The 27,823-nt window shown below is 49.1% G+C and overlaps 1 protein-coding gene across 1 annotated transcript; it reads left to right on the top strand.

The window, feature by feature from the left end:
* Window positions 1-5,861: 5,861 nt before the first annotated feature.
* LOC138514763 (apomucin-like) lies at window positions 5,862-8,285 on the top strand. The gene has a single exon (XM_069630143.1). The coding sequence runs from the start codon at window positions 5,862-5,864 to the stop codon at window positions 8,283-8,285; it is 2,424 nt and encodes an 807-aa protein (XP_069486244.1).
* The last annotated feature ends 19,538 nt before the right edge of the window (window positions 8,286-27,823 follow it).

Here is a 27,823-nt window from a genome sequence, read left to right as displayed (position 1 = left end):
CACATAAGATCTCCCCCGGAGTGCATACAGTGACAATGTGATGTGCGACTTCAGATGCATGCTACCCCTCTACTGCACGTAAGATCTCCCCCTGAGTGCATACAGTGACAATGTGATGTGCGACTTCAGATGCATGCTACCCCTCTACTGCACATAAGATCTCCCCCGGAGTGCATACAGTGACAATGTGATGTGCGACTTCAGATGCATGCTACCCCTCTACTGCACATAAGATCTCCCCCGGAGTGCATACAGTGACAATGTGATGTGCGACTTCAGATGCATGCTACCCCTCTACTGCACATAAGATCTCCCCCGGAGTACATACAGTGACAATGTGATGTGCAACTTCAGATGCATGCTACCCCTCTAATGCACATAAGATCTCCCCCGGAGTGCATATATTGACAATGTGATGTGCGACTTCAGATGCATGCTACCCCTCTACTGCACATACCCGGAGTGCATATAGTGACAATGTGATGTGCAACTTCAGATGCATGCTACCCCTCTACTGCACATAAGATCTCCCCCGAAGTGCATATAGTGACAATGTGATGTGCAACCTCAGATGCATGCTACCCCTCTACTGCACATAAGACCTCCCCCGGAGTGCATATAGTTACAATGTGATGTGCAACTACAAATGCATGCTACCGACAATGTAATGTTCAACTTCAGATGCATGCTACACCTCTACTGCACATAAGATCTCCCCCGGAGTGCATACAGTGACAATGTGATGTGCGACTTCAGATGCATGCTACCCCTCTACTGCACGTAAGACCTCCCCCAGAGTGCATATAGTGACAATGTGATGAGCGACTTCAGATGCATGCTACCCCTCTACTGCACGTAAGATCTCCCCCTGAGTGCATAGAGTGACAATGTGATGTGCGACTTCAGATGCATGCTACCCCTCTACTGCACATAAGATCTCCCCCGAAGTGCATACAGTGACAATGTAATGTGCGACTTCAGATGCATGCTACCCCTCTACTGCACATAAGACCTCCCCCAGAATGCATATAGTGACAATGTGATGAGCGACTTCAGATGAATGCTACCCCTCTACTGCACATAAGATCTCCCCCGGAGTGCATATAGTGACAATGTGATGTGCAACTTCAGATGCATGCTACCCCTCTACTGCACATAAGACCTCCCCCAGAATGCATATAGTGACAATGTGATGAGCGACTTCAGTTGCATGCTACCCCTCTACTGCACATGAGATCTCCCCCGGAGTGCATATAGTGACAATGTGATGTGCAACTTCAGATGCATGCTACCCCTCTACTGCACATAAGATCTCCCCCGGAGTGCATATATTGACAATGTGATGTGCGACTTCAGATGCATGCTACCCCTCTACTGCACATACCCGGAGTGCATATAGTGACAATGTGATGTGCAACTTCAGATGCATGCTACCCCTCTACTGCACATAAGATCTCCCCCGGACTGCATATAGTGACAATGTGATGAGCGACTTCAGATGCATGCTACCCCTCTACTGCACATTAGATCTCCCCGGACTGCAGATGGTGACAATGTGATATGCGACTTCAGATGCATGCTACCCCTCTACTGCACATAAGATCTCCCCCGGAGTGCATACAGTGACAATGTGATGTGCGACTTCAGATGCATGCTACCCCTCTACTGCACATAAGATCTCCCCCTGAGTGCATACAGTGACAATGTGATGTGCGACTTCAGATGCATGCTACCCCTCTACTGCACATAAGATCTCCCCCTGAGTGCATACAGTGACAATGTGATGTGCGACTTCAGATGCATGCTACCCCTCTACTGCACATAAGATCCCCCCCGGAGTGCATACAGTGACAATGTGATGTGCGACTTCAGATGCATGCTACCCCTCTACTGCACATAAGATCTCCCCCGGAGTGCATATAGTGACAATGTGATGTGCAACTTCAGATGCATGCTACCCCTCTACTGCACATAAGACCTCCCCCGGAGTGCATATAGTTACAATGTGATGTGCAACTACAAATGCATGCTACCGACAATGTAATGTTCAACTTCAGAAGCATGCTACCCCTCTACTGCACATAAGATCTCCCCCGGAGTGCATACAGTGACAATGTGATGTGCGACTTCAGATGCATGCTACCCCTCTACTGCATGTAAGACCTCCCCCAGAGTGCATATAGTGACAATGTGATGAGCGACTTCAGATGCATGCTACCCCTCTACTGCACGTAAGATCTCCCCCTGAGTGCATACAGTGACAATGTGATGTGCGACTTCAGATGCATGCTACCCCTCTACTGCACATAAGATCTCCCCCGAAGTGCATACAGTGACAATGTAATGTGCGACTTCAGATGCATGCTACCCCTCTACTGCACATTAGATCTCCCCGGACTGCAGATGGTGACAATGTGATATGCGACTTCAGATGCATGCTACCCCTCTACTGCATGTAAGACCTCCCCCAGAGTGCATATAGTGACAATGTGATGAGCGACTTCAGATGCATGCTACCCCTCTACTGCACGTAAGATCTCCCCCTGAGTGCATACAGTGACAATGTGATGTGCGACTTCAGATGCATGCTACCCCTCTACTGCACATAAGATCTCCCCCGAAGTGCATACAGTGACAATGTAATGTGCGACTTCAGATGCATGCTACCCCTCTACTGCGCATAAGACCTCCCCCAGAATGCATATAGTGACAATGTGATGAGCGACTTCAGATGAATGCTACCCCTCTACTGCACATAAGATCTCCCCCGGAGTGCATATAGTGACAATGTGATGTGCAACTTCAGATGCATGCTACCCCTCTACTGCACATAAGACCTCCCCCAGAATGCATATAGTGACAATGTGATGAGCGACTTCAGTTGCATGCTACCCCTCTGCTGCACATGAGATCTCCCCCGGAGTGCATATAGTGACAATGTGATGTGCAACTTCAGATGCATGCTACCCCTCTACTGCACATAAGATCTCCCCCAGAGTGCATATAGTGACAATGTGATGAGCGACTTCAGATGCATGCTACCCCTCTACTGCACGTAAGATCTCCCCCTGAGTGCATACAGTGACAATGTGATGTGCGACTTCAGATGCATGCTACCCCTCTACTGCACATAAGATCTCCCCCGGAGTGCATATATTGACAATGTGATGTGCGACTTCAGATGCATGCTACCCCCTCTACTGCGCATACCCGGAGTGCATATAGTGACAATGTGATGTGCAACTTCAGATGCATGCTACCCCTCTACTGCACATAAGATCTCCCCCGGACTGCATATAGTGACAATGTGATGAGCGTCTTCAGATGCATGCTACCCCTCTACTGCACATTAGATCTCCCCGGACTGCAGATGGTGACAATGTGATATGCGACTTCAGATGCATGCTACCCCTCTACTGCACATAAGATCTCCCCCGGAGTGCATACAGTGACAATGGATGTGCGACTTCAGATGCATGCTACCCCTCTACTGCACATAAGATCCCCCCCGGAGTGCATATAGTGACAATGTGATGTGCAACTTTAGATGCATGATACCCCTCTACTGCACATAAGACCTCCCCAGAGTGCATATAGTGACAATGTGATGTGCGACTTCAGATGCATGCTACCCCTCTACTGCACATAAGATCTCCCCCTGAGTGCATATAGTGACAATGTGATGTGCAACTTCAGATGCATGATACCCCTCTACTGCACATACCCGGAGTGCATATAGTGACAATGTGATGTGCAACTTCAGATGCATGCTACCCCTCTACTGCACATAAGATCTCCCCCTGAGTGCATATAGTGACAATGTGATGAGCGACTTCAGATGCATGCTACCCCTCTACTGCACATTAGATCTCCCCGGACTGCAGATGGTGACAATGTGATGTGCGACTTCAGATGCATGCTACCCCTCTATTGCACATAAGATCTCCCCCGGAGTGCATACAGTGACAATGTGATGTGCGACTTCAGATGCATGCTACCCCTCTACTGCACGTAAGATCTCCCCCTGAGTGCATACAGTGACAATGTGATGTGCGACTTCAGATGCATGCTACCCCTCTACTGCACATAAGATCTCCCCCGGAGTCCATACAGTGACAATGTGATGTGCGACTTCAGATGCATGCTACCCCTCTACTGCACATAAGATCTCCCCCGGAGTACATACAGTGACAATGTGATGTGCAACTTCAGATGCATGCTACCCCTCTACTGCACATAAGAACTCCCCCAGAGTGCATACAGTGACAATGTGATGTGCGACTTCAGATGCATGCTATCCCTCTCTATAAACTGTCTCCAAAACATGTACACGCTTCGTTATGGCCCTCTCTCCCTTAATCACCCTTTCTATCTCTTCCAGCCCTTCACACATACATGGCACTAATTTAGGCCAACCTTTCGGGAATTCAACATACACTTTTAATGTTCTCCTTTCTGTAGCTGGACAGAAAACTGTGAACTGTCCTTACTCCATATGAACTGTAAAATGCACTTCATATTTAAGCATTACAATTTGCCAATAATGAACCCCAAATGTGGGGTCCTTTCGGGGCAGAAAAGGAATCAGGAGGCACTGCCAGGTGGCTTCACCTCCCAGACTTTATGATGGGTGAACCATGCCCTGCTCAAGGACTAGGCAGTATTCGGCTCGTCACTGCCCACAATCCTTTCCTCAGACCGTGCATGGTCAAAATCCCTCTTTGTCTTCACAGTAACAGCCATCGTACTTCCAGAAGTTCCTCCGCGGCCTTAAGTGTTCTGGTATTCCCGAGTCCTTCTTCAGCAATCGTGGCCAGCTGTGTAAGGACCTCTTCCCTGGTGGAGAGCAGTTGCGAGTTCAAATAATCCTGCCCCTCTTTGCACTCCTGTCCCACTCCAGGATTTTGCCTGCCTCAAGCACACAGCCAATCAAATGTTGAAGAGCCGCCCTGGTCAGTTGACTGATGGTCCGGGACGTCATTTCACCAAAATGCCTTGGGTAGCGGAAGTGACATCACACGACCTTGACCCCCTGGTGACATCACAGGAAGTTATGTCATTTGACCCCACTCCGAAGTCATATCACGGGGTGCGATGGAACGCGACCTTTGACCCGTACTTCACAGGAAGTGCTATCACATAGCATTGTACACTACAAAAAATATGGTTATGATATCGCTATAATGGGATGTACATTTCATACAAGGATCACCATATGTATCGTTAAGATCAGTGTGTATAGGACCATATTACCAAATTACTGTGAATGCAAGCAGACGTCCAAGGCCGAATGATAATGATGTGTTATTATATAGCACTTACACTTAAGCGCTTCATACCGAAAAAATATACACCCAATATCACCCAACCTGTGGTGGTACTCATTTATCCACCTCAGAAGGATGAAAGGCTGAGCTGAGGCATTTAAGAACAGACTAAATCAGTGACTCACCCCCTGACGTGTGCCTGAAATAAACCTTTAATGAGTCTAGCAATTATTGTATAGAATTCCAGAAAGACACATTATTTGGTATTCCTATTCTTCATTATTTAGGGTCGGTGCTGAAAGTGTTAGACTTGTGCCACTCCCGTTCTTATTGCAAGAAAGCCAGCGCCACTCCAGAACTAACAGAGCCACACAACAGAGTTCAAATAAAGAAATAGAGGGCCCCGTTCCATGCTTCATGTGACCAAGAAGTGAGGCAGCCATTTCTCAATCATTTGACAGCCCTGGACGCCATACTGGTGGCTCCGGCACCTGCCATAGACGCCATACTGGTGGCTCCGGCACCTGCCATAGACGCCATGCTGGTGGAAAAAGCCATAGGCTCAATTGATGGAGACATGCTTTTTCCACCAGCATGGCGTCTAAGGCAGGTGCCGGCGCCACCAGCATGGCGTCTACGTCTGGTGCTGGCGCCACCAGCATGGCGTCTAAGGCAGGTGCCGGCGCCACCAGCATGGCGTCTACGTCTGGTGCTGGCGCCACCAGCATGGCGTCTAAGGCAGGTGCCGGCGCCACCAGCATGGCGTCTACGTCTGGTGCTGGCGCCACCAGCATGGCGTCTAAGGCAGGTGCCGGCGCCACCAGCATGGCGTCTACGTCTGGTGCTGGCGCCACCAGCATGGCGTCTAAGGCAGGTGCCGGCGCCACCAGCATGGCGTCTACGTCTGGTGCTGGCGCCACCAGCATGGCGTCTAAGGCAGGTGCCGGCGCCACCAGCATGGCGTCTACGTCTGGTGCTGGCGCCACCAGCATGGCGTCTAAGGCAGGTGCCGGCGCCACCAGCATGGCGTCTACGTCTGGTGCTGGCGCCACCAGCATGGCGTCTAAGGCAGGTGCTGGCGCCACCAGCATGGCGTCTACGGCTGGTGCCGGTGCCACCAGCATGGCGTCTACGTCTGGTGCCGGCGCCACCAGCATGGCGTCTAAGGCAGGTGCCGGCGCCACCAGCATGGCATCTACGTCTGGTGCCGGCGCCACCAGCATAGCGTCTAAGGCAGGTGCCGGCGCCACCAGCATGGCATCTACGTCTGGTGCCGGCGCCACCAGCATGGCGTCTAAGGCAGGTGCCGGCGCCACCAGCATGGCATCTACGTCTGGTGCCGGCGCCACCAGCATGGCGTCTAAGGCAGGTGCCGGCGCCACCAGCATGGCGTCTACGTCTGGTGCCGGCGCCACCAGCATGGCGTCTAAGGCAGGTGCCGGCGCCACCAGCATGGCGTCTACGTCTGGTGCTGGCGCCACCAGCATGGCGTCTAAGGCAGGTGCCGGCGCCACCAGCATGGCGTCTACGGCTGGTGCTGGCACCACCAGCATGGCGTCTAAGGCAGGTGCCGGCGCCACCAGCATGGCGTCTACGGCTGGTGCCGGCGCCACCAGCATGGCGTCTACGTCTGGTGCCGGCACCACCAGCATGGCGTCTAAGGCAGGTGCCGGCGCCACCAGCATGGCGTCTACGGCTGGTGCCGGTGCCACCAGCATGGCGTCTACGTCTGGTGCTGGCACCACCAGCATGGCGTCTAAGGCAGGTGCCGGCGCCACCAGCATGGCGTCTACGGCTGGTGCCGGTGCCACCAGCATGGCGTTTAAGGCAGGTGCCGGCGCCACCAGAATGGCATCCACAGCTGGTGCCAGGGCCACCAGCATGGCGTCTATGGCTGGTGCCGGCGCACCCAGCATGGCGTCTATGGCAGGTGCCGGCACCACCAGCATGGCGTCTATGGCTGGTGCCGGTGCCACCAGCATGGCGTCTACGGCTGGTGCCGGTGCCACCAGCATGGCATCTACGTCTGGTGCTGGCACCACCAGCATGGCGTCTAAGGCAGGTGCCGGCGCCACCAGCATGGCGTCTACGGCTGGTGCTGGCACCACCAGCATGGCGTCTAAGGCAGGTGCCGGCGCCACCAGCATGGCGTCTACGGCTGGTGCCGGTGCCACCAGCATGGCGTCTACGTCTGGTGCTGGCACCACCAGCATGGCGTCTAAGGCAGGTGCCGGCGCCACCAGCATGGCATCTACGGCTGGTGCCGGTGCCACCAGCATGGCGTTTAAGGCAGGTGCCGGCGCCACCAGAATGGCATCCACAGCTGGTGCCAGGGCCACCAGCATGGCGTCTATGGCTGGTGCCGGCGCACCCAGCATGGCGTCTATGGCAGGTGCCGGCACCACCAGCATGGCGTCTATGGCTGGTGCCGGTGCCACCAGCATGGCGTCTACGGCTGGTGCCGGTGCCACCAGCATGGCGTCTACGTCTGGTGCTGGCACCACCAGCATGGCGTCTAAGGCAGGTGCCGGCGCCACCAGCATGGCGTCTACGGCTGGTGCCGGCGCCACCAGCATGGCGTCTACGTCTGGTGCTGGCACCACCAGCATGGCGTCTAAGGCAGGTGCCGGCGCCACCAGCATGGCGTCTACGGCTGGTGCCGGTGCCACCAGCATGGCGTCTACGTCTGGTGCTGGCACCACCAGCATGGCGTCTAAGGCAGGTGCCGGCGCCACCAGCATGGCGTCTACGGCTGGTGCCGGTGCCACCAGCATGGCGTTTAAGGCAGGTGCCGGCGCCACCAGAATGGCATCCACAGCTGGTGCCAGGGCCACCAGCATGGCGTCTATGGCTGGTGCCGGCGCACCCAGCATGGCGTCTATGGCAGGTGCCGGCACCACCAGCATGGCGTCTATGGCTGGTGCCGGCGCCACCAGCATGGCGTCTATGGCAGTTGCCGGCGCCACCAGCATGGCATCTACAGCAGGTGCCGGCGCCACCAGCATGGAGTACAGCTGACACAGTTTGTGATGGAATGTTGGCCCTCCAGTTCTTTATTGGACCTTTGTGGGCCACACCCACAAATATAAAAATAGGGTTCTAATAAAATCACCCACCATCATAAAACATGCCCGGGAGCTACGGGCCGGGCGGATTGATGACTGTAATGCTGGCATCAGGGGCAGGTAGCAGTAGCGGCACTGCGTATGCAGAAGGCCTGGGGAAACACTTGCATAAGTGGACATGCATGCAGCAGCACACTCAAATGGGGCTATTTGCAACTTGTCAATATTTGCAGGTTAAAGTAAAACAAACCCTCATATAATAAATAGTAATTTCTTGTATATATTTTATTAAGAAGCACAACCACCCGGCTGGCATTATATTATGATATGGACTGAAATTCTAAAACCCGTTGTGCCAAAAACACCCGCTTTTCTTGGCTGGGACCGGGTCCAGTGCTTGATGAGGCAGAGTTTCAGCATAGAGAGCCAGGATGGCATGAGCTGAGAGGGGGCAGTCATGGCAGGCCAGCACTGGAGAAACCATCTGTAGCAGAGCAAGGCCATAGAGAGCCAGGGTGGCAGACTGAGCTGAGAGGGGGCAGTCATGGCAGGCCAGCACTGGAGAAACCATCGGTAGCAGAAGAAGGCCATAGAGAGCCAGGATGGCATGAGCTGAGAGGGGGCAGTCATGGCAGGCCAGCGCTGGAGAAACCATCGTTAGCAGAGCAAGGCCATAGAGAGCCAGGATGGCATGAGCTGAGAGGGGGCAGTCATGGCAGGCCAGCGCTGGAGAAACCATCGGTAGCAGAGCAAGGCCATAGAGAGCCAGGATGGCATGAGCTGAGAGGGGGCAGTCATGGCAGGCCAGCGCTGGAGAAACCATCGTTAGCAGAGCAAGGCCATAGAGAGCCAGGATGGCATGAGCTGAGAGGGGGCAGTCATGGCAGGCCAGCGCTGGAGAAACCATCGGTAGCAGAGCAAGGCCATAGAGAGCCAGGATGGCATGAGCTGAGAGGGGGCAGTCATGGCAGGCCAGCGCTGGAGAAACCATCGGTAGCAGAGCAAGGCCATAGAGAGCCAGGATGGCATGAGCTGAGAGGGGGCAGTCATGGCAGGCCAGCGCTGGAGAAACCATCGGTAGCAGAGCAAGGGCCTAGAGAGCCAGGATGGCATGAGCTGAGAGGGGGCAGTCATGGCAGGCCAGCGCTGGAGAAACCATCGGTAGCAGAGCAAGGCCATAGAGAGCCAGGGTGGCATGAGCTGAGAGGGGGCAGTCATGTCAGGCCAGCGCTGGAGTAACCATCGGTAGCAGAGCAAGGTCATAGAGAGCCAGGGTGGCATGAGCTGAGAGGGAGCAGTCATGGCAGGCCAGCGCTGGAGAAACCATCGGTAGCAGAGCAAGGCCATAGAGAGCCAGGATGGCATGAGCTGAGAGGGGGCAGTCATGGCAGGCCAGCGCTGGAGAAACCATCGGTAGCAGAGCAAGGGCCTAGAGAGCCAGGATGGCATGAGCTGAGAGGGGGCAGTCATGGCAGGCCAGCGCTGGAGAAACCATCGGTAGCAGAGCAAGGCCATAGAGAGCCAGGGTGGCATGAGCTGAGAGGGGGCAGTCATGGCAGGCCAGCGCTGGAGAAACCATCGGTAGCAGAGCAAGGCCATAGAGAGCCAGGATGGCATGAGCTGAGAGGGGGCAGTCATGGCAGGCCAGCGCTGGAGAAACCATCGTTAGCAGAGCAAGGCCATAGAGAGCCAGGATGGCATGAGCTGAGAGGGGGCAGTCATGGCAGGCCAGCGCTGGAGAAACCATCGGTAGCAGAGCAAGGCCATAGAGAGCCAGGATGGCATGAGCTGAGAGGGGGCAGTCATGGCAGGCCAGCGCTGGAGAAACCATCGGTAGCAGAGCAAGGGCCTAGAGAGCCAGGATGGCATGAGCTGAGAGGGGGCAGTCATGGCAGGCCAGCGCTGGAGAAACCATCGGTAGCAGAGCAAGGCCATAGAGAGCCAGGGTGGCATGAGCTGAGAGGGGGCAGTCATGTCAGGCCAGCGCTGGAGTACCATCGGTAGCAGAGCAAGGCCATAGAGAGCCAGGGTGGCATGAGCTGAGAGGGAGCAGTCATGGCAGGCCAGCGCTGGAGAAACCATCGGTAGCAGAGCAAGGCCATAGAGAGCCAGGATGGCATGAGCTGAGAGGGGGCAGTCATGGCAGGCCAGCGCTGGAGAAACCATCGGTAGCAGAGCAAGGGCCTAGAGAGCCAGGATGGCATGAGCTGAGAGGGGGCAGTCATGGCAGGCCAGCGCTGGAGAAACCATCGGTAGCAGAGCAAGGCCATAGAGAGCCAGGGTGGCATGAGCTGAGAGGGGGCAGTCATGGCAGGCCAGCGCTGGAGTAACCATCGGTAGCAGAGCAAGGCCATAGAGAGCCAGGGTGGCATGAGCTGAGAGGGAGCAGTCATGGCAGGCCAGCGCTGGAGAAACCATCGGTAGCAGAGCAAGGCCATAGAGAGCCAGGGTGGCAGACTGAGCTGAGAGGGGGCAGTCATGGCAGGCCAGCGCTGGAGAAACCATCGGTAGCAGAGCAAGGCCATAGAGAGCCAGGGTGGCATGAGCTGAGAGGGGGCAGTCATGGCAGGCCAGCGCTGGAGTAACCATCGGTAGCAGAGCAAGGCCATAGAGAGCCAGGGTGGCATGAGCTGAGAGGGAGCAGTCATGGCAGGCCAGCGCTGGAGAAACCATCGGTAGCAGAGCAAGGCCATAGAGAGCCAGGGTGGCAGACTGAGCTGAGAGGGGGCAGTCATGGCAGGCCAGCGCTGGAGAAACCATCGGTAGCAGAGCAAGGCCATAGAGAGCCAGGGTGGCATGAGCTGAGAGGGGGCAGTCATGGCAGGCCAGCACTGGAGTAACCATCGGTAGCAGAGCAAGGCCATAGAGAGCCAGGGTGGCATGAGCTGAGAGGGGGCAGTCATGGCAGGCCAGCACTGGAGAAACCATCGGTAGCAGAGCAAGTCCATAGAGAGCCAGGGTGGCAGACTGAGCTGAGAGGGGGCAGTCATGCCAGAAACCATCGGTAACAGAGCAAGGGCCTGATTTACAGGGCGTTTTCCTATGGGACTGCGCCATCATAAAGTGCTTCTGTGACTCAGGCCCCTCGTGTTTTCAGCTGTGGCTCCAGTGCCAGGGCAGCTAGTCAGTGACCAGCGGGACTCAAGCCTGAATATGGTGCAGGGGTCCCGGAATCCTCTGTGGTGCGGGAAGCAAAGAGGAGGGCACAATGCAGCTTAAGTCCTGCTGGAGTTTAAAATGCCACATGTCGAAGGGAAATGGACTGCAGCACCGGCCTTTCTCCCTGGAGTCCTGGCGTGCCGATCTCACATACTTTGTGATGGTAGGACCGCTCTGCCATGATTGCACCTTTAGCAAGTAGCTTGGATGGCACTATGGAAGGAATTGTGTGCATACACAGAGCCTCTAAGTCAAGTGCACCTGCCCCTCAAAAAAAATGGGACAGTGTATTCTGTTACCCAAAAATTGGGACATGGTTTTTAAACTTTGAAAACTTTCAGGACACCGGGACAGTGGGTGTAATACCAGGTCAGTCTTGAAATAAATGTGATGTCTGGACACCCTACTCTGGCTCTGCAGTATTTAGGCGGTTATATGCTTGAAGTGGTTTAACTGTCTCTGCATATCCCAAGATCCACTTTTGGCAGTAACCGACTATTCCCAAAAATGCTCTCATTTGTGTAATGTCTGAGGCTAAAGGATTTTGTAAACTGTTTCTTTCAGAAGGGAGATATCAGCCATTAGCTCATGATATCCTGGCTTAATATCATGAGCTAAGCAATGGACTATACGAGTGCAGAAAAACGGAAGCTTCTGCTTAGACGCTTTGTGCCCCTTCTCTGCAATGTGTCAATAGGACCTTAGTGTCTTCCTTGCCAGCCTCGTATGATGGTGAGACGATTGATCAGTAAGTCGTCACCGTATTGCGCCAGCACTGATTTCACGGGCAACTTATTATAATCAAGATCTTTCTATAGTGGTTGTGAAAAGAGGGTGCGGAATCGGTATACCCCTGTGGCAATCAGGTCCAGGTGTACTGGACTCCTCTATGGGAAAATGTAAAAAGGTATTGACTATCCTTGTGTACGACACTGAGAAAAAAGCCAAATAGAGGTCGGCTACTGTGAAGTGCATTTCCTCTGGCAGGATGCAGGATAGTATGGTGGCTGGATTTGGAAACACTGAAAAAGGGGTTGGGGGTATTACCACAGCCTTATCGGATCTCAAGACCTGAACAACATTGTAAACTTCTTTCCCCGACTATTTCGATGGAAACATTGGAGTGTTGCATGGACTGCTAGTAGCGACTATGATTCCCTGCCTTAGGAGCGATACAATGACTGGTCTGATACATGCCGCTACTTCAGGTTTCAGGGTGTATTGGAGAATGAGGGCAACTTCTATAAAGGGTCAACCTTTATTCATACCGGCTCGGCTGTATGTATATATTCTACTTCATTGTCATGGGAGGCCCACAAGGAGTCAGGTACTCAATCGATCAAAGCCTGTAGATCGCTAGACCACTGCCTATCCTCTTCCCTCAGTTCCCCCCTGCTCTTCCCTGAGAGTTGCCATGACTGCTTCAGTGTAATATGAGCGCACACTCAAAAACACTCCATTGGGGGTGCAGTGTATGGTGCAACTCTTCCTACATACCACATCTCTCCCAGTAAATGTGCAGGTGATGTGAGGCATAAGAGGAATGCATGTTGGTCAGTAATAGCCCCTAATGTGAGGGGCTTAGTGACTGTGTTACAATCATAGTATTTGAGATGCCCACAACCCTGACTGTCTCCTTGGATACGGGAATAAGAGGAAAGCATTAATTCTCAGGGCAGAGCTGTTTGCTCCTGTACCCACTAAACAATCCACCGGTGTCCCTTGCACTTGCCATCAGTCATATGTACCTTCCTGGTTCACAGGAATCATGGAAGCTTCCAGAGTCCTGCCCCCCCCCCCCCGTCAGTACCCATTCTGGTCCACCTGTGGCCCATTAAGATCTCCAGGAACAAAAGCATTTGGGAATTGGGCAAGGCCCCTGTGGGACTGATGGCATCTGAACCTGTCCACCCTGTTGTGGCATCTGGGATATTCAAGGTCCCATGTTTCCACATGGTTAGGGCCTCTGTGATCTGAAAGAACACCCATTCTTCCAATGGCCCTCATACCTACAATAGTTCCAAGTTAAGGAGTTTGGCACTGCAGACATCAGCCCGGTTGGTTTGTTCACCCTCCCTGTCCCTGTTGATCATGTGCTCCCAGTGACTGATGTTACTCAAAGTGTCCCCATGGTCACTGCTGTATCCTCCTTGCTGATTCTGTTGCATCAGTTGACCCATCTGGCCCCCTCCGCAGCCCCTGTACCCCGGACTTCCCCCCTTTGTACATTGTTCTCGGTATTTTTGCACTAATCCCCAGAGCTATCCCTGTCCCCGTCCATGTAAAGTCTGCATTTGGAGTGTCATACGTTTCTTCTCCAATGTTTCTTTCTTCTCCTCCTGGTATGCGACACAATGGTCCCCAACCACCTCTAGCTCAGTCAGTGCTTTGGTCTATGTTAGGCAATACTACACAACCCTTGTCCTCTTGGTAATAGGTAACCAACCTTTTGGTATAGGCCTGTACTACACAAGTTGGTAGAGTGACTGAGCAGCCAGACCTATCTCGAGAAGGGTAAATGTGAGCTGTCGAGCTGTAGCAATGCAATCCACCATTACAAGTAGCCAAGTAACACTTATACTCAAAGCCTTTGTTATAAATCATTATTTATTTAACAACAGTTTTTTTTTAAATACGCATTCTTTAAAACAGGCAAGGTATTTAACAATTAAATATACTTTAAAACACTTTTTCAGAATCAACATAAAGCTAGTAGATACTCTTTAGAGATGCTTCTTACACACTTCTTACACCCTGAGGTGACCTCACTAACTAGGACAGTAATGGCATTTATATATCACTTGTATACTTGGCAAGTTCTGAGGTTTGTGGAAAGGAAAGGTTAGGGGAAGGGAAAAGGTTAAACAGTTTCTCGGAGCATGTGAGCACTTTAAATCCTCCAATGAAGTCTAGATAAAAATCTTTCCCAGCAATAACAGTTAAAAACCAAGTTATCTTATATGAGGGACAGTAAGTACCAAAGTCAAATGGACTAGAAGAGTCTACAGAGAGCCAGGACAGCCAAAGTCAATTGAAGCACAGTCTGTGGAGCTGAGGCACTTCTTAGCTGACAAAGTCTTCGACAAAGTTAGAGAGTTTATTGAAAAAAATCACTGTAGGGTCACAAGCTGTTACACTTGTGGAGGGTAGAGCTGAAATCAACTCTAGCAAAGTAGCTACTGCAAGTCTCAACAGAGAAGAGCAAGCTACAGACAATGAGGTAAGTACCCCGAAGTCCGAACAGTACCTGAAGCTGATCCTGGGTTTCTGGGCCTCATTCGTTGGGAAAAGAGGGAGGACGTCTGGAGGACTCCTGTGGCAGCAATTCAGAGGTTGGTGGCAGCTACGGACTCTTTTCAGGTCAGAGACACTTTGTGTTTTCTGCCCTCGGTAAACAGCATCATCTCGGATCTTGGATACCTGGTTGTGCTTGCTTCACTCCTTGAGTCCTAGAGGGGACTCAAGCGCTGGTCGTCCTGCTTCTGGAGAGTCCTAGGGAGACTCCTGGAGCTTCTGGCTGGTTTTCAGACGTTGCACTCGACTATGGATTTCTCAACCCCTGACACTCGGTTCCTGCAGCAGCAAAGAAGTACAGCCAGTCGGGGAAGGTGGTCCAGTGGAGTTCGTCTTGGGGTTAGTTGCTCCCACTAACCCAAGGGAAGAAGTCTTCCCTTCCGGAGCTTCTCTTGTCGATCATAAAAAGGCGTTTCAGCACAGCAGCAGGGCTTCACCGGGCAATTCAAAGGTCCAGGGGGGTGCAGCAAGCTTTGTTTACGGGTTCTTCATCGGGTTGTTCTTCCCAGTGGTCGACTCTGTCTTCAATCCCAAAACCCTCGCCTTTTAAGCAGCCTTTTAAGCAGGTTTCTCCAATTCATACACAGCCTAGCTGTCACTCAAACAGCAGGGTGGCTGTCCTGAAAGGACAGCCAGCCAGCCAATCCAGACTTGGTGCATACAGGCGATCTTAAAGCAAAGGACAGGGGAGTTTCGCGAACCTCCCTCACTACCTGCCCTTCCAGACACACTGGAGCCAGAGGCAGGTTTCAGTACTGAAGCCCGCCAAAGGCAACACAAACAAAAGGCTCAAACCTGGCTTGGTGCGCAGAGAAAAACACAAGAAAGACCTCACAAACAGAAAATGGCGCAAAAGAAGACCGGGGTCATTTTGACAAAATGGTCACCCATGGGTGCTATGCTGCAGCTGAGGATTCAGCCTGTGGTAGAAGAGCACAATGGTAGGAACATTAAACCACTGCCACCAGCCATTTAAAGTAGTGAGGGTAACACAAAACATGTTACATGAGTAGGTAGGATAAGGGGCTATTAGGCAACCCCCCAGCACTCCACATAAGATGCTGTATGCTGGACCAACAAAGAGAAAAGGTAAGTATAGTCCATTTCACTTTAATATTCTTGGGAACAGTAGTTCACAAAAGAAAAGGTATTTAAACTTTAGGAGAGATCTAAAGGATTTCTCTGTGACACTGCACTGAAGGTGCTGTGTGTTACCATACAATAAGTAGATGCCTATGGAGTTTGTCAGACTCCAAAAACAAAGGAAACACATTATCCAAATCAGGTCAAAACATATGAGAGCATGAGAAAAAGGGCTCACTCACTTCAGAATTAAAATGAAAAAGTCCTAAAGTCCAGCAAAAGAGCTGGGGGTCCCGAAAGTGGGAGGAATTAAGCACTAAAATGAAAATTCTCCCTAACACTTGACCCCCCGTGACTAAGGGACAGGAGGATCTAATCCTCACCAGGATGGTTCTCCTGTTGCAAGTCGGTAACATCGTTTGCTGAGAATACCAGCCACCTTCTGCAACCCTTGCTATGGCACTTTTTAACGGGTGTTCTCATTTGCAAGCTATATGACCTACACATACTGTTGGGCACATCTCTCTTCTTTAATATATAATTGATCTGGGAAACCAGTTCCTCAGAAGTTGTAACAACGTCTGAACCTACAATAGGCTTTTTCAAGGGGTCCTTACAAAGAAGTCCCTTAGACTTAGAGGGGTCTCCATGATTCCTCACCACCTCTCTCTCAAGTGCAAGTTAGGTCTCTGTATCTTGGTTGGAAGGGTTGTGGTCAAGCAAGGTACATGGTTCCACTTCCTCTTAGATCTTATTTTACCTGGCTTAGACGTTTCTCTCCTAACACTAGGAATTATACTGGAGTCTTCAGCAGAAGGTCCAACAGTCTTCATATGTTTAGCCTTAGACTTGTCTTTCCTGGTGTGCCACCAGTTTTGAGAATTACCAATTCTCACAGGCCTAGATAGCGGTCTAATGTGTCTATCCACCTCTTCCTCAGAAGCAGTGTAGGTAAAAGACTGTATAATTGGAGTGGCAATGATGGAGCATGGTTTGGGCTCCCATTTCGGTAATGCTCTAGTCTTGGGTTTGCCTTTGTTAGAGGTTAACTTACTAACATAAGGATTTACAGTGGGGTTCAGAGTTGTGTTTTAAGGTTCCCTCTCTATCCAATCTGGTTGGTACCTGTTTCTTCCTACTGGGAGGCCTGGGGGTACTGAACAGTACTCAACATTGCGGTCTCCGTGCCATGCATAGGACGAAAGCAGACTGATGAACACCCAGCAGATCATTATCATTAATATATTTTTGTAATTGAAGATAGACAGCCCTATCAAGAACATTCAGTAAGAAGGGAACATTCGTAATTGGACGATAGTTGCCAACAACCTTAGGGTTAAGAGTCGCATTCTTGAGAACAGGTGTAATCCACACCTCCTTGAGGCATTGTGGAACCAAAGCAAGAGGAAAGGAGGAATTAATTGTACATTCCTTGATAATGGTGCTTGGGCATACGTCACCTGCACAAACCGTAGCTTTCAGCCCAGAAACGATGTCAAGAAGAGCATTGATTATAAGGGGGCTGAGAAACAAGTAGCAGCAGAGACATGTGTGACAGCCGCATCAGTAGTAAGAGTGAATACACCGCAATTTGCTTGATTGAGGCACCAGACATTAATGGTATCTTGGTTATATCTAATTTAGAGGGAAAGACATCTTAGATCCTTTTACAACAAGTCTCACTCAAGTTGTGCGTCAACAGTTGGACATATTTTTCCCTCCAGTTCTTTTAAAATTAGGAAAAGCTCTTTCTTATCAGATTTAGCCTTGGATATTCTGGTGTTGAAATTGTCCTTTTTTGTAGAAAAAGTGGCCTGCTTATAATCAACAGCGGCAGCTTTGTATTTAGATTGGGTGGAGGGCCAAAGATTTTCCCTCTGTATCCTCTCTTACAACCTCTTGTATTTTCTTCAATTTAAAATGTCTAATAAAAACCAGGTTTTTTTGCAGGCTTCAGTTTTGAGTGTTTTATCTACAACTGGAGCAAGTTTGTCAATAACTGAAGCACTAATATGTATAAACGTATGAACAAAAGAGTTTGTATCATTAGTTTGGGATTAACCAGTGTCTCTTGAATGAGCACCCACGTGGTGCCGGACAACTCTGCAGCTAGTTTTCTCTTAATATTCACAGTTCCTTTATCTTTCCGTAAATTGCCACTTTACAACTTCCACGCAACACATTTCAGTTTCTTGTCGGCTCTCACCTTGACTCACCAGCTGTGTTGAACCACTCGGCTTTTCTGGGATATGGAGTCAAGGCCGGTACCACGGTAGCAGGCGTCTCTCTCTGTCCTGCCTGTCAGCGTAGGCATGCTCTGTGTACTGTTGACATCTGCTGCAACACAAGCTGGCTATTGTTTGGGGTCTTACGATTTCTTCCGTGGAGGCTTTGCGGGTCTGGGTCTCAAAGGGCAAGGTTGCTTCTCTCATTTCCATCCTTTCAGTTCTTGCCACCTTTCTCCTCCTCTTGAACTGCCACGCTTCTATAGTTGTTTGGTTGTGCCGTCTGCCTTGCTCATCGTGTGCTCCTGTACGCCACCTTTTAACCCTGTAGGGAAGGGAAAGGGCTGTCAGGTGTGTGTGTGATTCTAGTCAATTGCCTGACTTTGCCTGGCTCTTCTGTTGGGACATGTCAGGTAAATGGCTCTGGTGTTCCTCACACCAGGACCCCATTGATGTGATCCTCCCTCACTGGTCCACACCCAGGAACTGCATCCAATAGCGGTCACTGTGTCCTGGCCACCTGGATGACAGATCCCCGGGGACTAGTCAGGGAGACACCTCCAGGTTTTTCACATATGTCACGTTTCATTTGCAGCAATACATGCACATGCTAAGGAATGAAGACCTCCATGAACTGTAGAAGAGACAAGAATTGCCAGACAGATATCATCACTTGACTAGACCAACATGTCTGCCTGCACGATGCGCGATGCAGATAATACAAAGGGTTTGCACACACGTGACACCCGTGGCTGAAGCTCTAATTTATTGATCACATGACATGCCAAGTGGTTTTGCTGACAACATGGGCCGAGTGGAGTCTGAGCGTATGGAAGCAATAAGAGATAACAGATGGTTTTATTTCCAATACTTACGAATAATTAGACGTAGTACCAGTATGGGTCTGGGTCGCAAAGGGCAAGGTTGCTTCTCTCATTTCCATCCTTTCAGTTCTTGCCACCTTTCTCCTCCTCTTGAACTGCCATGCTTGGATAGTTGTTTGGTTGTGCCATCTGCCTTGCTCGTCGTGTGCTCCTGTCCGCCACCTTTTAACCCTGTAGGGAAGGGAAAGGGCTGTCAGGTGTGTGTGTGATTCTGGTCAATTGCCTGACTTTGCCTGGCTCTTCTGTTGGGACATGTCAGGTAAATGGCTTTGGTGTTAGTCCGTTGTCTTTCATACTGTACGAAAGTGTTCATGTTGGAAAAGGGGGGGGTTAGAGTTTTGGAGTATCCTACATGGCAGGATGGGGAACAAGTGTTAGAAGAAGGGGGATAAAGTGCCTCACCCATTGGTGTCCCACCTCCTCGCACCAGGACCCCATTCAGGTGATCCTCCCTCACTGGTCCACACCCAGGAACTAAATCCAATAGTGGTCGCTGTGTCCTGGCCACCTGGATGACAGATCCCCGGGGACTAGTCAGGGAGACACCTCCAGGTTTTTCACACATGTCACGTTTCATTTGCAGCAATATATGCACATGCTAAGGAATGAAGACCTCCATGAACTGTAGAAGAGACAAGAATTACCAGACAGATATCATCACTTGACTAGACCAACATGTCTGCCTGCGCGATGCGCAATGCAGATAATACAAAGGGTTTGCACACACGTGGCACCCGTGGCTGAAGCTCTAATTTATTGATCACATGACATGCCAAGTGGTTTTGCTGACAACATGGGCCGAGTGGAGTCTGAGCGTATGGAAGCAATAAGAGATAACAGATGGTTTTATTTCCAATACTTATGAATAATTAGATGCTGTACCAGTATGTATGTATCGAGACAAAAGCAAAACTAGTTGGTTGGCGACTAATTGAATTTCACACAAACTTTTCATTGACTCTCGTACTAATAATGTATCTGCAATAATTTGCGAGACACCGGGTTAGTCATACGTGGAATAACTCAACCCTTTCTGGTTTATTTGCAGTTCCTTCGACACATACTGCTTCACCTCTGGATATTGAAATCTAATTGTTAGAATTCCATGCCTCAGAGGAAGTTCTGTTCCTAAATAATCTGTGCTGCTGTTTACTAAATCATCAGTAAGTGCATTGTACGAAATCGAACAGTGTAACTATGAGACTGGACTGTGCGATTGTCTATTCTATTACACCCAGTGCTAGCGGTATCGGAAACGATCGGTGTGTCTCGTTGCAGTCTTATAACGTTCGAGAAGATTTGACAAGAGCAAAGACCAATTTTATGGATATTGCATGTCTGAATTGACATGTGAACCTTGTAAGTACAGGAAGGTTGTTACTCGTAGAGATTACCGCATGATATGATATGATAAAGCATTAGAGATTACCGCATGATATGATATGATAAAGCATTATAATGCGTCTATACACAAGTGTTTCAAGGCGTGAAATGAGATTACTCTACATATATACACGGACCCTATCATGTTGACATGGGTTAATTTGTTAATCTACTAAGGGTTGCTTTGGCTTGTGTGTTTTTCTAGGAGATCGATTTGAAGTATGAACCCTTTCCCGCTTACACCACTTATCTGCTCATTAAACGGTCTGAGGTTAGATATGTTTATAGACCATAACTACGTCTACACACCTATTGTGTGCTTTATGATATGAGCAGCACTGGTAATAGCTGTTTTGTGTGTTTTCATGATACAGGAATTGAGGCCTTGGTAGTTCAGACTAGTAGGTCTGGAACTGATGAAAATAATATTGTGGTTGACAACAAAGAAGGCTGTTCACCCCTGAAGAATGTCCTGTGACTTTTCTATTTAGTGAGAGGAAAGAAACATGTTGGGTTACTTACACACTTGTTATAAAGGAATGCACCAAAATGATTTCATTGTATGTTACAGATCGTGCAGATGAAGCGCCAGTACCCAGCAGCACTTTGTGTCTAGTGTGATTGATTTCTTTTGTTTACGTTTTAGGTCGTTCGATTTTGTTTCAGTAGTAATGAATCCCTTGATCATTTAATTACTAGATTGATGTTAGAGCTGAGATGCACTTGTCACTTTATTGATGTCAACTGTTCACTTACTTACATTTTATGAGTAAGCTTTTGAGACTATATGGATCATGTTAATACATTGTACATTTTTTTACTATGAATGATAATAGTGTAATTGTTTTTTTATCCTAGTCTGAACCGCGCCATTTTTCTTGTCTCATGAACAGAGATTTACACACACGTGATCGAGGTCTATTGGTTTAGAGGTATCGATTTGTGCCCTCTTTGTGTGACAAGAAAAAATAGTTGTTGCAGAGAAAACACATTAGAACTGTTTGGTGGCGACAGAAACATAGGGCCTCATTCCGAGATTGGTGGTAGTCATGGCGCTATTTGCGCCATGACTGTCACCAATAATGGGTCCGGCACCGGTCTAGTTCAATGGGGGCTTACTGGTGTAGTCTGACCTTTGCGGGACCGGTAAGGCCCCATTGAAAATGACATTCCCCATTCTCATTTGAGCCCCCATAGGGCTCATTGGGAATGGGGAGGGCGCAAATAACAGGCTGGCGCATGTCAAGCCCGTTATTTGCACCCTGGTCCCTTAGCGGGTCCCGTCCGTAATGGCTGGTCAGACCTGCTGTTACTGGCAGGACCCGCTAAGGGACCTTGTAGTTGAGCGGTAAGGGATTACCAGCACCGGTCTCCTTACCGGTGTCCGGTATCCCTTACCGCCCACCTTATAATGACCCCCATAGTGATTGAACTGAGTGTACCAACTGTTCTGCAAGATGAGAGATACAGCGAATTGGCAAGATTTACAATGCCCAGATACAGCAGTACTTCTGAATAAGAGGTCTGAGAGTTGCTTGGATGCAGATGAGCCCATGCAGAGAGCATCATCTTTCAGTAGTTGTGAACAATAACTCCTAGAACTGTTTGGAGCCCCCTGAAATACAATGTTTAGAGCAGAGAGTAACTGTTGTGCAAGATGAGAGGTAATACTAATTGCTAATATTTGCAACGAATTAACAAAATAGTACCTGTGAATGAAACATTTTGAAAATTGTCTGGATGCAGAACAGCACATTCAATGGCAATAACTGACAGCACCATCTCTTTCTGACAACACAAATTAGTAATTGCGAAGAGCATTTCTGCGAACTTTGTGGAAGGAGTAGTGCATTGAGTGGTGGTATTGAGTGTGCCAACCTGTTCTGATGGATACGAGAACATTGCAGTTGGCAAGATATGTAACACATAATACTTGGAACTGTTTGTAGGCAGGAACATACAGTCATTCACTGTAACCAAGTCACCATCCTCCTCCAGTGGCACACAATAACAGAGTCAAGACCGATTTGGGCCTCATTACACGGTAGGCGGTGAGCCATGGCGCTATTAGCGCCATGGCTCATGCCGGTAAAATACCGGCACCGCCTTGGTGGAAAGGGGATTTACCGCCCCATTCCAAGGTTGGAGGGGCGGTAAATCCCCCTTCCACCATTGCCTTCCCCATTCCCATTTCTGCCCCATAGGGCTCTATGGGAATGGGGAAGGCGCTAATTACGGCACCGCAATTTTGCGGTGCCGTAATTAGCTCTGAGGTCCCTTTGCGGGTTGGATTTTAACGCCTGCAAAAAGCAGGCGTTAAATCCCCCAACCCGCAAAAGGACCTCGTAGTAAGGCGGTAAGGATTTACCGGTACCGGTATTTTACCGGTACCGGTAAATCCTTACCGCCATCCGTGTAATGAGGCCCCATTGCTGGAGGAAGAGGCCTGTATTCATTATTTATACGTGGTGTGCCACTAGTTTGACAGAGAAATGTACATATTAGTTGTCAAGATATGTGATGACTAGTTGCCATGAAACATCTTTGCCATTGTTTTGAGGAAGGACGGTGCATAAAGCAGCTGTAAGAGGGTGCACCGTCTCTTCTGGATGAGGCAAATAGCTGTCACTAAAACGTCTTAGAATTGTTTTGGGAGCAGTTAAGCCGATTTAGCGGTTGCACTTGATGTGGCAACTTGTTGTGACAGATGTTTACATACTAGTTTCTATGATTTCTGGCACCAGGAGCAAATAGCATTTCTGATAAAAAAAAAAATCGTACACTTCTTGGAGGACCGAGTGTATGTTTAGTGTCGGTATCAGTTTGGTTGGAGACCATGTGATGTGCAGATGTACAGTGAGTGGTTCAGCCGAGTCTGCAAGAGAAAGGTTACACTAATTTGCAAGATTTTCAGTGACTAGTGAAAATAGTATTTCGGAAGAGACTTGTTTGCATGCAGACCGCTGCTTTCACACTTTGAAAAGACATGCATGTATGGCCAGGAAAGACCATGTAGGCGGTAAGGGGTCAACGGCACCGGTAAAGGTGCCGGAGCCGTCAACCCCTTACCGCCTCATTACGAGTTCTGCTCGCGGGACACGATAAGGAAGCCTGGTAAAACCAGGCGTCCTTAGCGGGTCCCACGAACAGACCAGGGTGCTAGCAATGGGCTCGTTATTAACGGGCCCGTTGTTAGCACCCTCCCCATTCCCATTGAGCCCTACGGGGACTCAAATGGGAGTGGGGATGGGTTCTTTCAATGAGGAATTACCGGGCCCGCCAAGGTCGGAATGGTCCGGTAATTCCTCATTCAAGGAACCCTGACCCGGTACCCACTAAGGTGGTAGCCATGCCGCTAATAGCGGCACGGTTACCTCCTACCTCGTAATGACCCCCCATGTCTTGCAATACCCCCCTGCACCTACTCCAAACAGATAGAGGGGAAGCCTTACTTTTCTGCGCATTTAAAACCTAATTGCATTTGTGAATTCGGGAAGTGCTTTTAAATGCACAGAAATTCCCTGTGATTTGCACAAGGGGTGAAATGGGCATTTGAATGGGCACCCCTTCAGATGCCTTTTGTGGATTGGGCTGCTCCTTTGTTTAGGAACAAGTGATCTACACCCAAAAAACCTTTGTCAATCTGTCCCTTTGTTGTTCTTTTTTTAATTCATCTATTTTGCAAAAATAAGCGTGTTCACTAATGTTTTTGCAAAAACATCAATTTTGCATTTCATTTTTAGTGTTTTTAACTGGAGGGTCTGAGTAGGTGTTGTGAGAAAACTGAAGGTGTCTCACTCCCTGGTCCCCGGGGATCTGTATCCAGGTGGCCAGGACACAGCCATCACTATTGGATGCAGTTCCTGGGGGTGTACCAGTGGGGGTCGATCACCTGGATGGGGATGAACTGGATGGGCTCCAGCCAGCCCTCTGACTGGGGGATTTCCAAACAGCCCTTTAAGATGAGTAGCAGCACCCTCGAGATAGATGGGGATGTAGATTCCTACTCATGCATTAAATAATCAAGACAACTCAAGAGTTTGGCAAAGGGGATCCGTTTAATGACAAGTTCATAAAACGGGGAGTACAACGAACATCAGCAACCACTCGGTCTTCTCGCTCTCTTCACTTTTAGAAAAAACACAGTATTTATAGCAATAATTCGTCATTGCTGACATCATTCTACGTGGTAATTCGTAAAAACCCTAACATGCAATGTGATTGGTTCTAGGAAGGTAACTTTAACATAAGTGCAATATCTCTATGTGGTGACGGGGAGAGGGGATTGGATAATCAATGTCAGGTGGGGCAACTAAGCCCTCCCTTAAAAATGGCCGCTATGAACGTCACTAAAAGCACGACGTCCCATTGGCTCTACTCACTATAGGACCACTCATACTTTTCCATCTACGTCTAGAAGCATGTAGAAAGAACATCCAGGTGCAGAAGAGCTTGCCTTCACCCCAGCTCCCCTCCAATTACATTACAATCAATCATCACTTTAGTAGCCATGTGTCAATTACTGCTTTATATTTTGGCCTTCAGTGCCCTGTGGCTTTGAGAACTTTTAAGGAGTATGGGCATGGCAGAGATCCATCCGTAGGTGTGAAAGTCTCACTCTTCCAGCCTGCCTTGTCACGTGACTGGACACCGTGAAATCGGCTTTTCTCTGTATCTTTTTGTATTTTTGATTTGTCTTTACCAGTCCTCCACCATCTGTGGATTATCTTGACCTTTCTGAAAGGATCCTCTGTCCGTTTCTCCTTGATTGTATCCAATGTTAGCCTTTTCCAGCCAGATAAGACCTCAGCTTCTTGGCACGATCATCCTCAGCTGGGTTTCGTTCTGCCTTGATTCTAGATTTTCTTGCTGTGACACACTCCTCTTGAGGCGTTTAGCAACCTTTGTACAATTCTGCTCATGTGCGTAGTGGAATTATACTTATATATAAAGTACTTTTCAGGTATTTATTTGTACATGTTGGTGCTTGCCGCAATCTATTTACTAGTAAGCATAAGCTAGCTTCATGATTTCTTTGCTTCTTGCGGTTACTTGCATCTGTACACGTTTAAACTGACTGAATATCTTCATCATGTATGTAGCATAAGTTTCTTTATTTTAACAACAACTTCTTCATCACAGGCTCAAATGTCATTCATTCATAGTCTGTCTCTTGTCAGCATTCTCAGGGCATTATTTCTTCTATATGTGCGTCAGTCCGATTTCTTATGACATCACCATTCGTCTTCCTTCATTATTTTCTTGGCTTCTCCGGGTACTCCCTTCTGACAACCGTCATTTTGTCTCGACTGTAAATATGGCATTCTCAATGGATACCTTACTGTCCAGGTTTCCTTAGGTGTCGGTTCTTCAATAGGTGCTGTTATTCTGATAGGCACTGGGCAGAGCCCAAGCGCTGCTCTTTGCTGGTTTATCTGTTCATCATACGTCACATACTTTGGTGTGAAAGTACCGGGCACTATGATGGGGGCTACTGGAGTGGGGGCGATACTTGACACTTCCTCTTCAGGGGGTCTTCGGGGAGTAGAAGTGGGACACCGAGGGTTGAGACGCGGTATCCCCTTCCTTATGAAACCTTTTCCCCAGCCTGTCAAGTAGGATATTTAGAAACTCTACCCCCCCACGCTTTCCCAACACTTCTCACTTCTCACACTGTGAACGACAACTGACTAATACCAGAGCCGTTTACCTGATATGTCCCAACACAACGGTCAGGCAGGGTCAGGCAATTGATGACAACTACACACACCTGACTGCCCTTTCCCTTCCCCACTGGCATAAAAGCTGGAGCACAAGCACACACTACGAGCAAGGCCGAATGCATAGAGAATGCAGAATTTCCAGGACAGCACTTCAAATGGAGGAGAAAGGTGGTGAGACATGAAAGGACGACAAGGAGGGAGTTACCCTTTTCAACTGAACCTCCAACAATAGAAACGTAAGTCCGGGAATCGCAGCTGGGGAATGGTGTGATGGATGGTAGCATCGCACAGAACCCTCCCACACTGATAGCCAGGGCGGGGAGACGTGGTTGCCATTGTTGTATCGTCCTTCAATCCAGTGGCAAAAGAAGCGCCAGCGAGTTCAGCACAGTCGGTGAGTCAGAAGAACCTGAGAGTCAACTGGACTGTGCTAGACTCAAGGTTGCAGTAGAAACATTAAGAAGATTAAGATACCAAGGGTTTTCGTGAACAAAGAGACTGTATTGAAACTTCAAGTACCAAGAGGCCATAGGGAAGGCCGACGGGAGGTGTCAAGGTGGTAATACAAGGGTCGAGCCAAACCTTTTGTACAATCGAAAGTCCTTGACATGTTGCAGAAGTTTTGTGAATTATGAAATTGTGAACCCAACTGAGGGAATTGTGAAACAGGATTCCCTGGCTGAGGGGAACGCTGTGCAAACTGTGATTTGTGAATCTTGCATGTGCCATAGGCTGACAGAGTGACCCAGTGAGACAAGATCGCCATTCAGAAGTCCTTGTTTAACTTGGCAAGTGTTTTGGGAGGTTGACGCTGAAAGACGGATCGGAGCCCGGCTGAGGGGGAGTCCAAGTGTGAAGTTTAACAGAAGGAACTTTTCTGTTTTGTTGTTTGGCAAATTAGGCCCACTGAAGCAAGAGATTTTGCATGAGAAGAGACTTGGGCACAGAAGGCCCTGATATAGAGAAAAGGAACTGTAAGCTTGTGTCAGAGAAGTCCAGGAGTGTGCTGTGCTCAAGAGTCCCATCTTGTCCTGTGCTAAAAAGGTGAGCAAGGCAGATCCCGGCCATAATATCCTGACTTATCATTTTGTGAACCCTTCTTTCTTTTCTTATGAACATTATCCCACACTATTGTGTAGCAGAGCTGTAAGAATTGGCAATGGGTTTTTTAATATAGGCCTATTTTATTTAACTAGAGTTCGCTAGGATGGTATTATTATTATTTGACGGTCGTAGGTTGCTCCCATCTTAGAGTCAGGTTTAGATTAGGTGTTTATCTCACCAATTTTACAGTTTAATAAACACCCTTGCACTATGATCACTTGGGTCTGTTTTACCATGCCTCCCTTACAGTGTGCTAAAATAGTGTCATAGATGATGCAACATATTAGTTGCCAGGTAATGTGACCAGACAAAATATTAGATGAAAACAAATATCTTAGAATTGCTTGGAGCCATGAAAGTACACTCAATGGATATAATTTATTGTGCCGTATTTTTGTGATTCAAGAACATATGAATTGCTAGAATACATTGTTAGATCTGTTTGAAATCAAATGGGGACATTCGGTGCTTGTACTGAGTTGCCAGCCTCGTTTGACAGATGCAAGAAAATACTTTCCTGTTGTAAAGCGCCCCGCTGCTCTTGAGCTAGGTTCATGCTATAAGCAATCAAATAATTTTTTTTAAAATGAGGCTAAGAATAGTGACAATGAGGCATAATAGCATTTACAAAGAAAT

Source organism: Ambystoma mexicanum, chromosome 12, assembly GCF_040938575.1.
Source record: "Ambystoma mexicanum isolate Mex_15411 chromosome 12, UKY_AmexF1_1, whole genome shotgun sequence".
NCBI classification, from domain to species: domain Eukaryota; kingdom Metazoa; phylum Chordata; class Amphibia; order Caudata; family Ambystomatidae; genus Ambystoma; species Ambystoma mexicanum.
The sequence above is the reverse complement of the archived record's forward strand: the minus strand, read 5'-3'. Positions and strand labels throughout refer to the sequence as shown.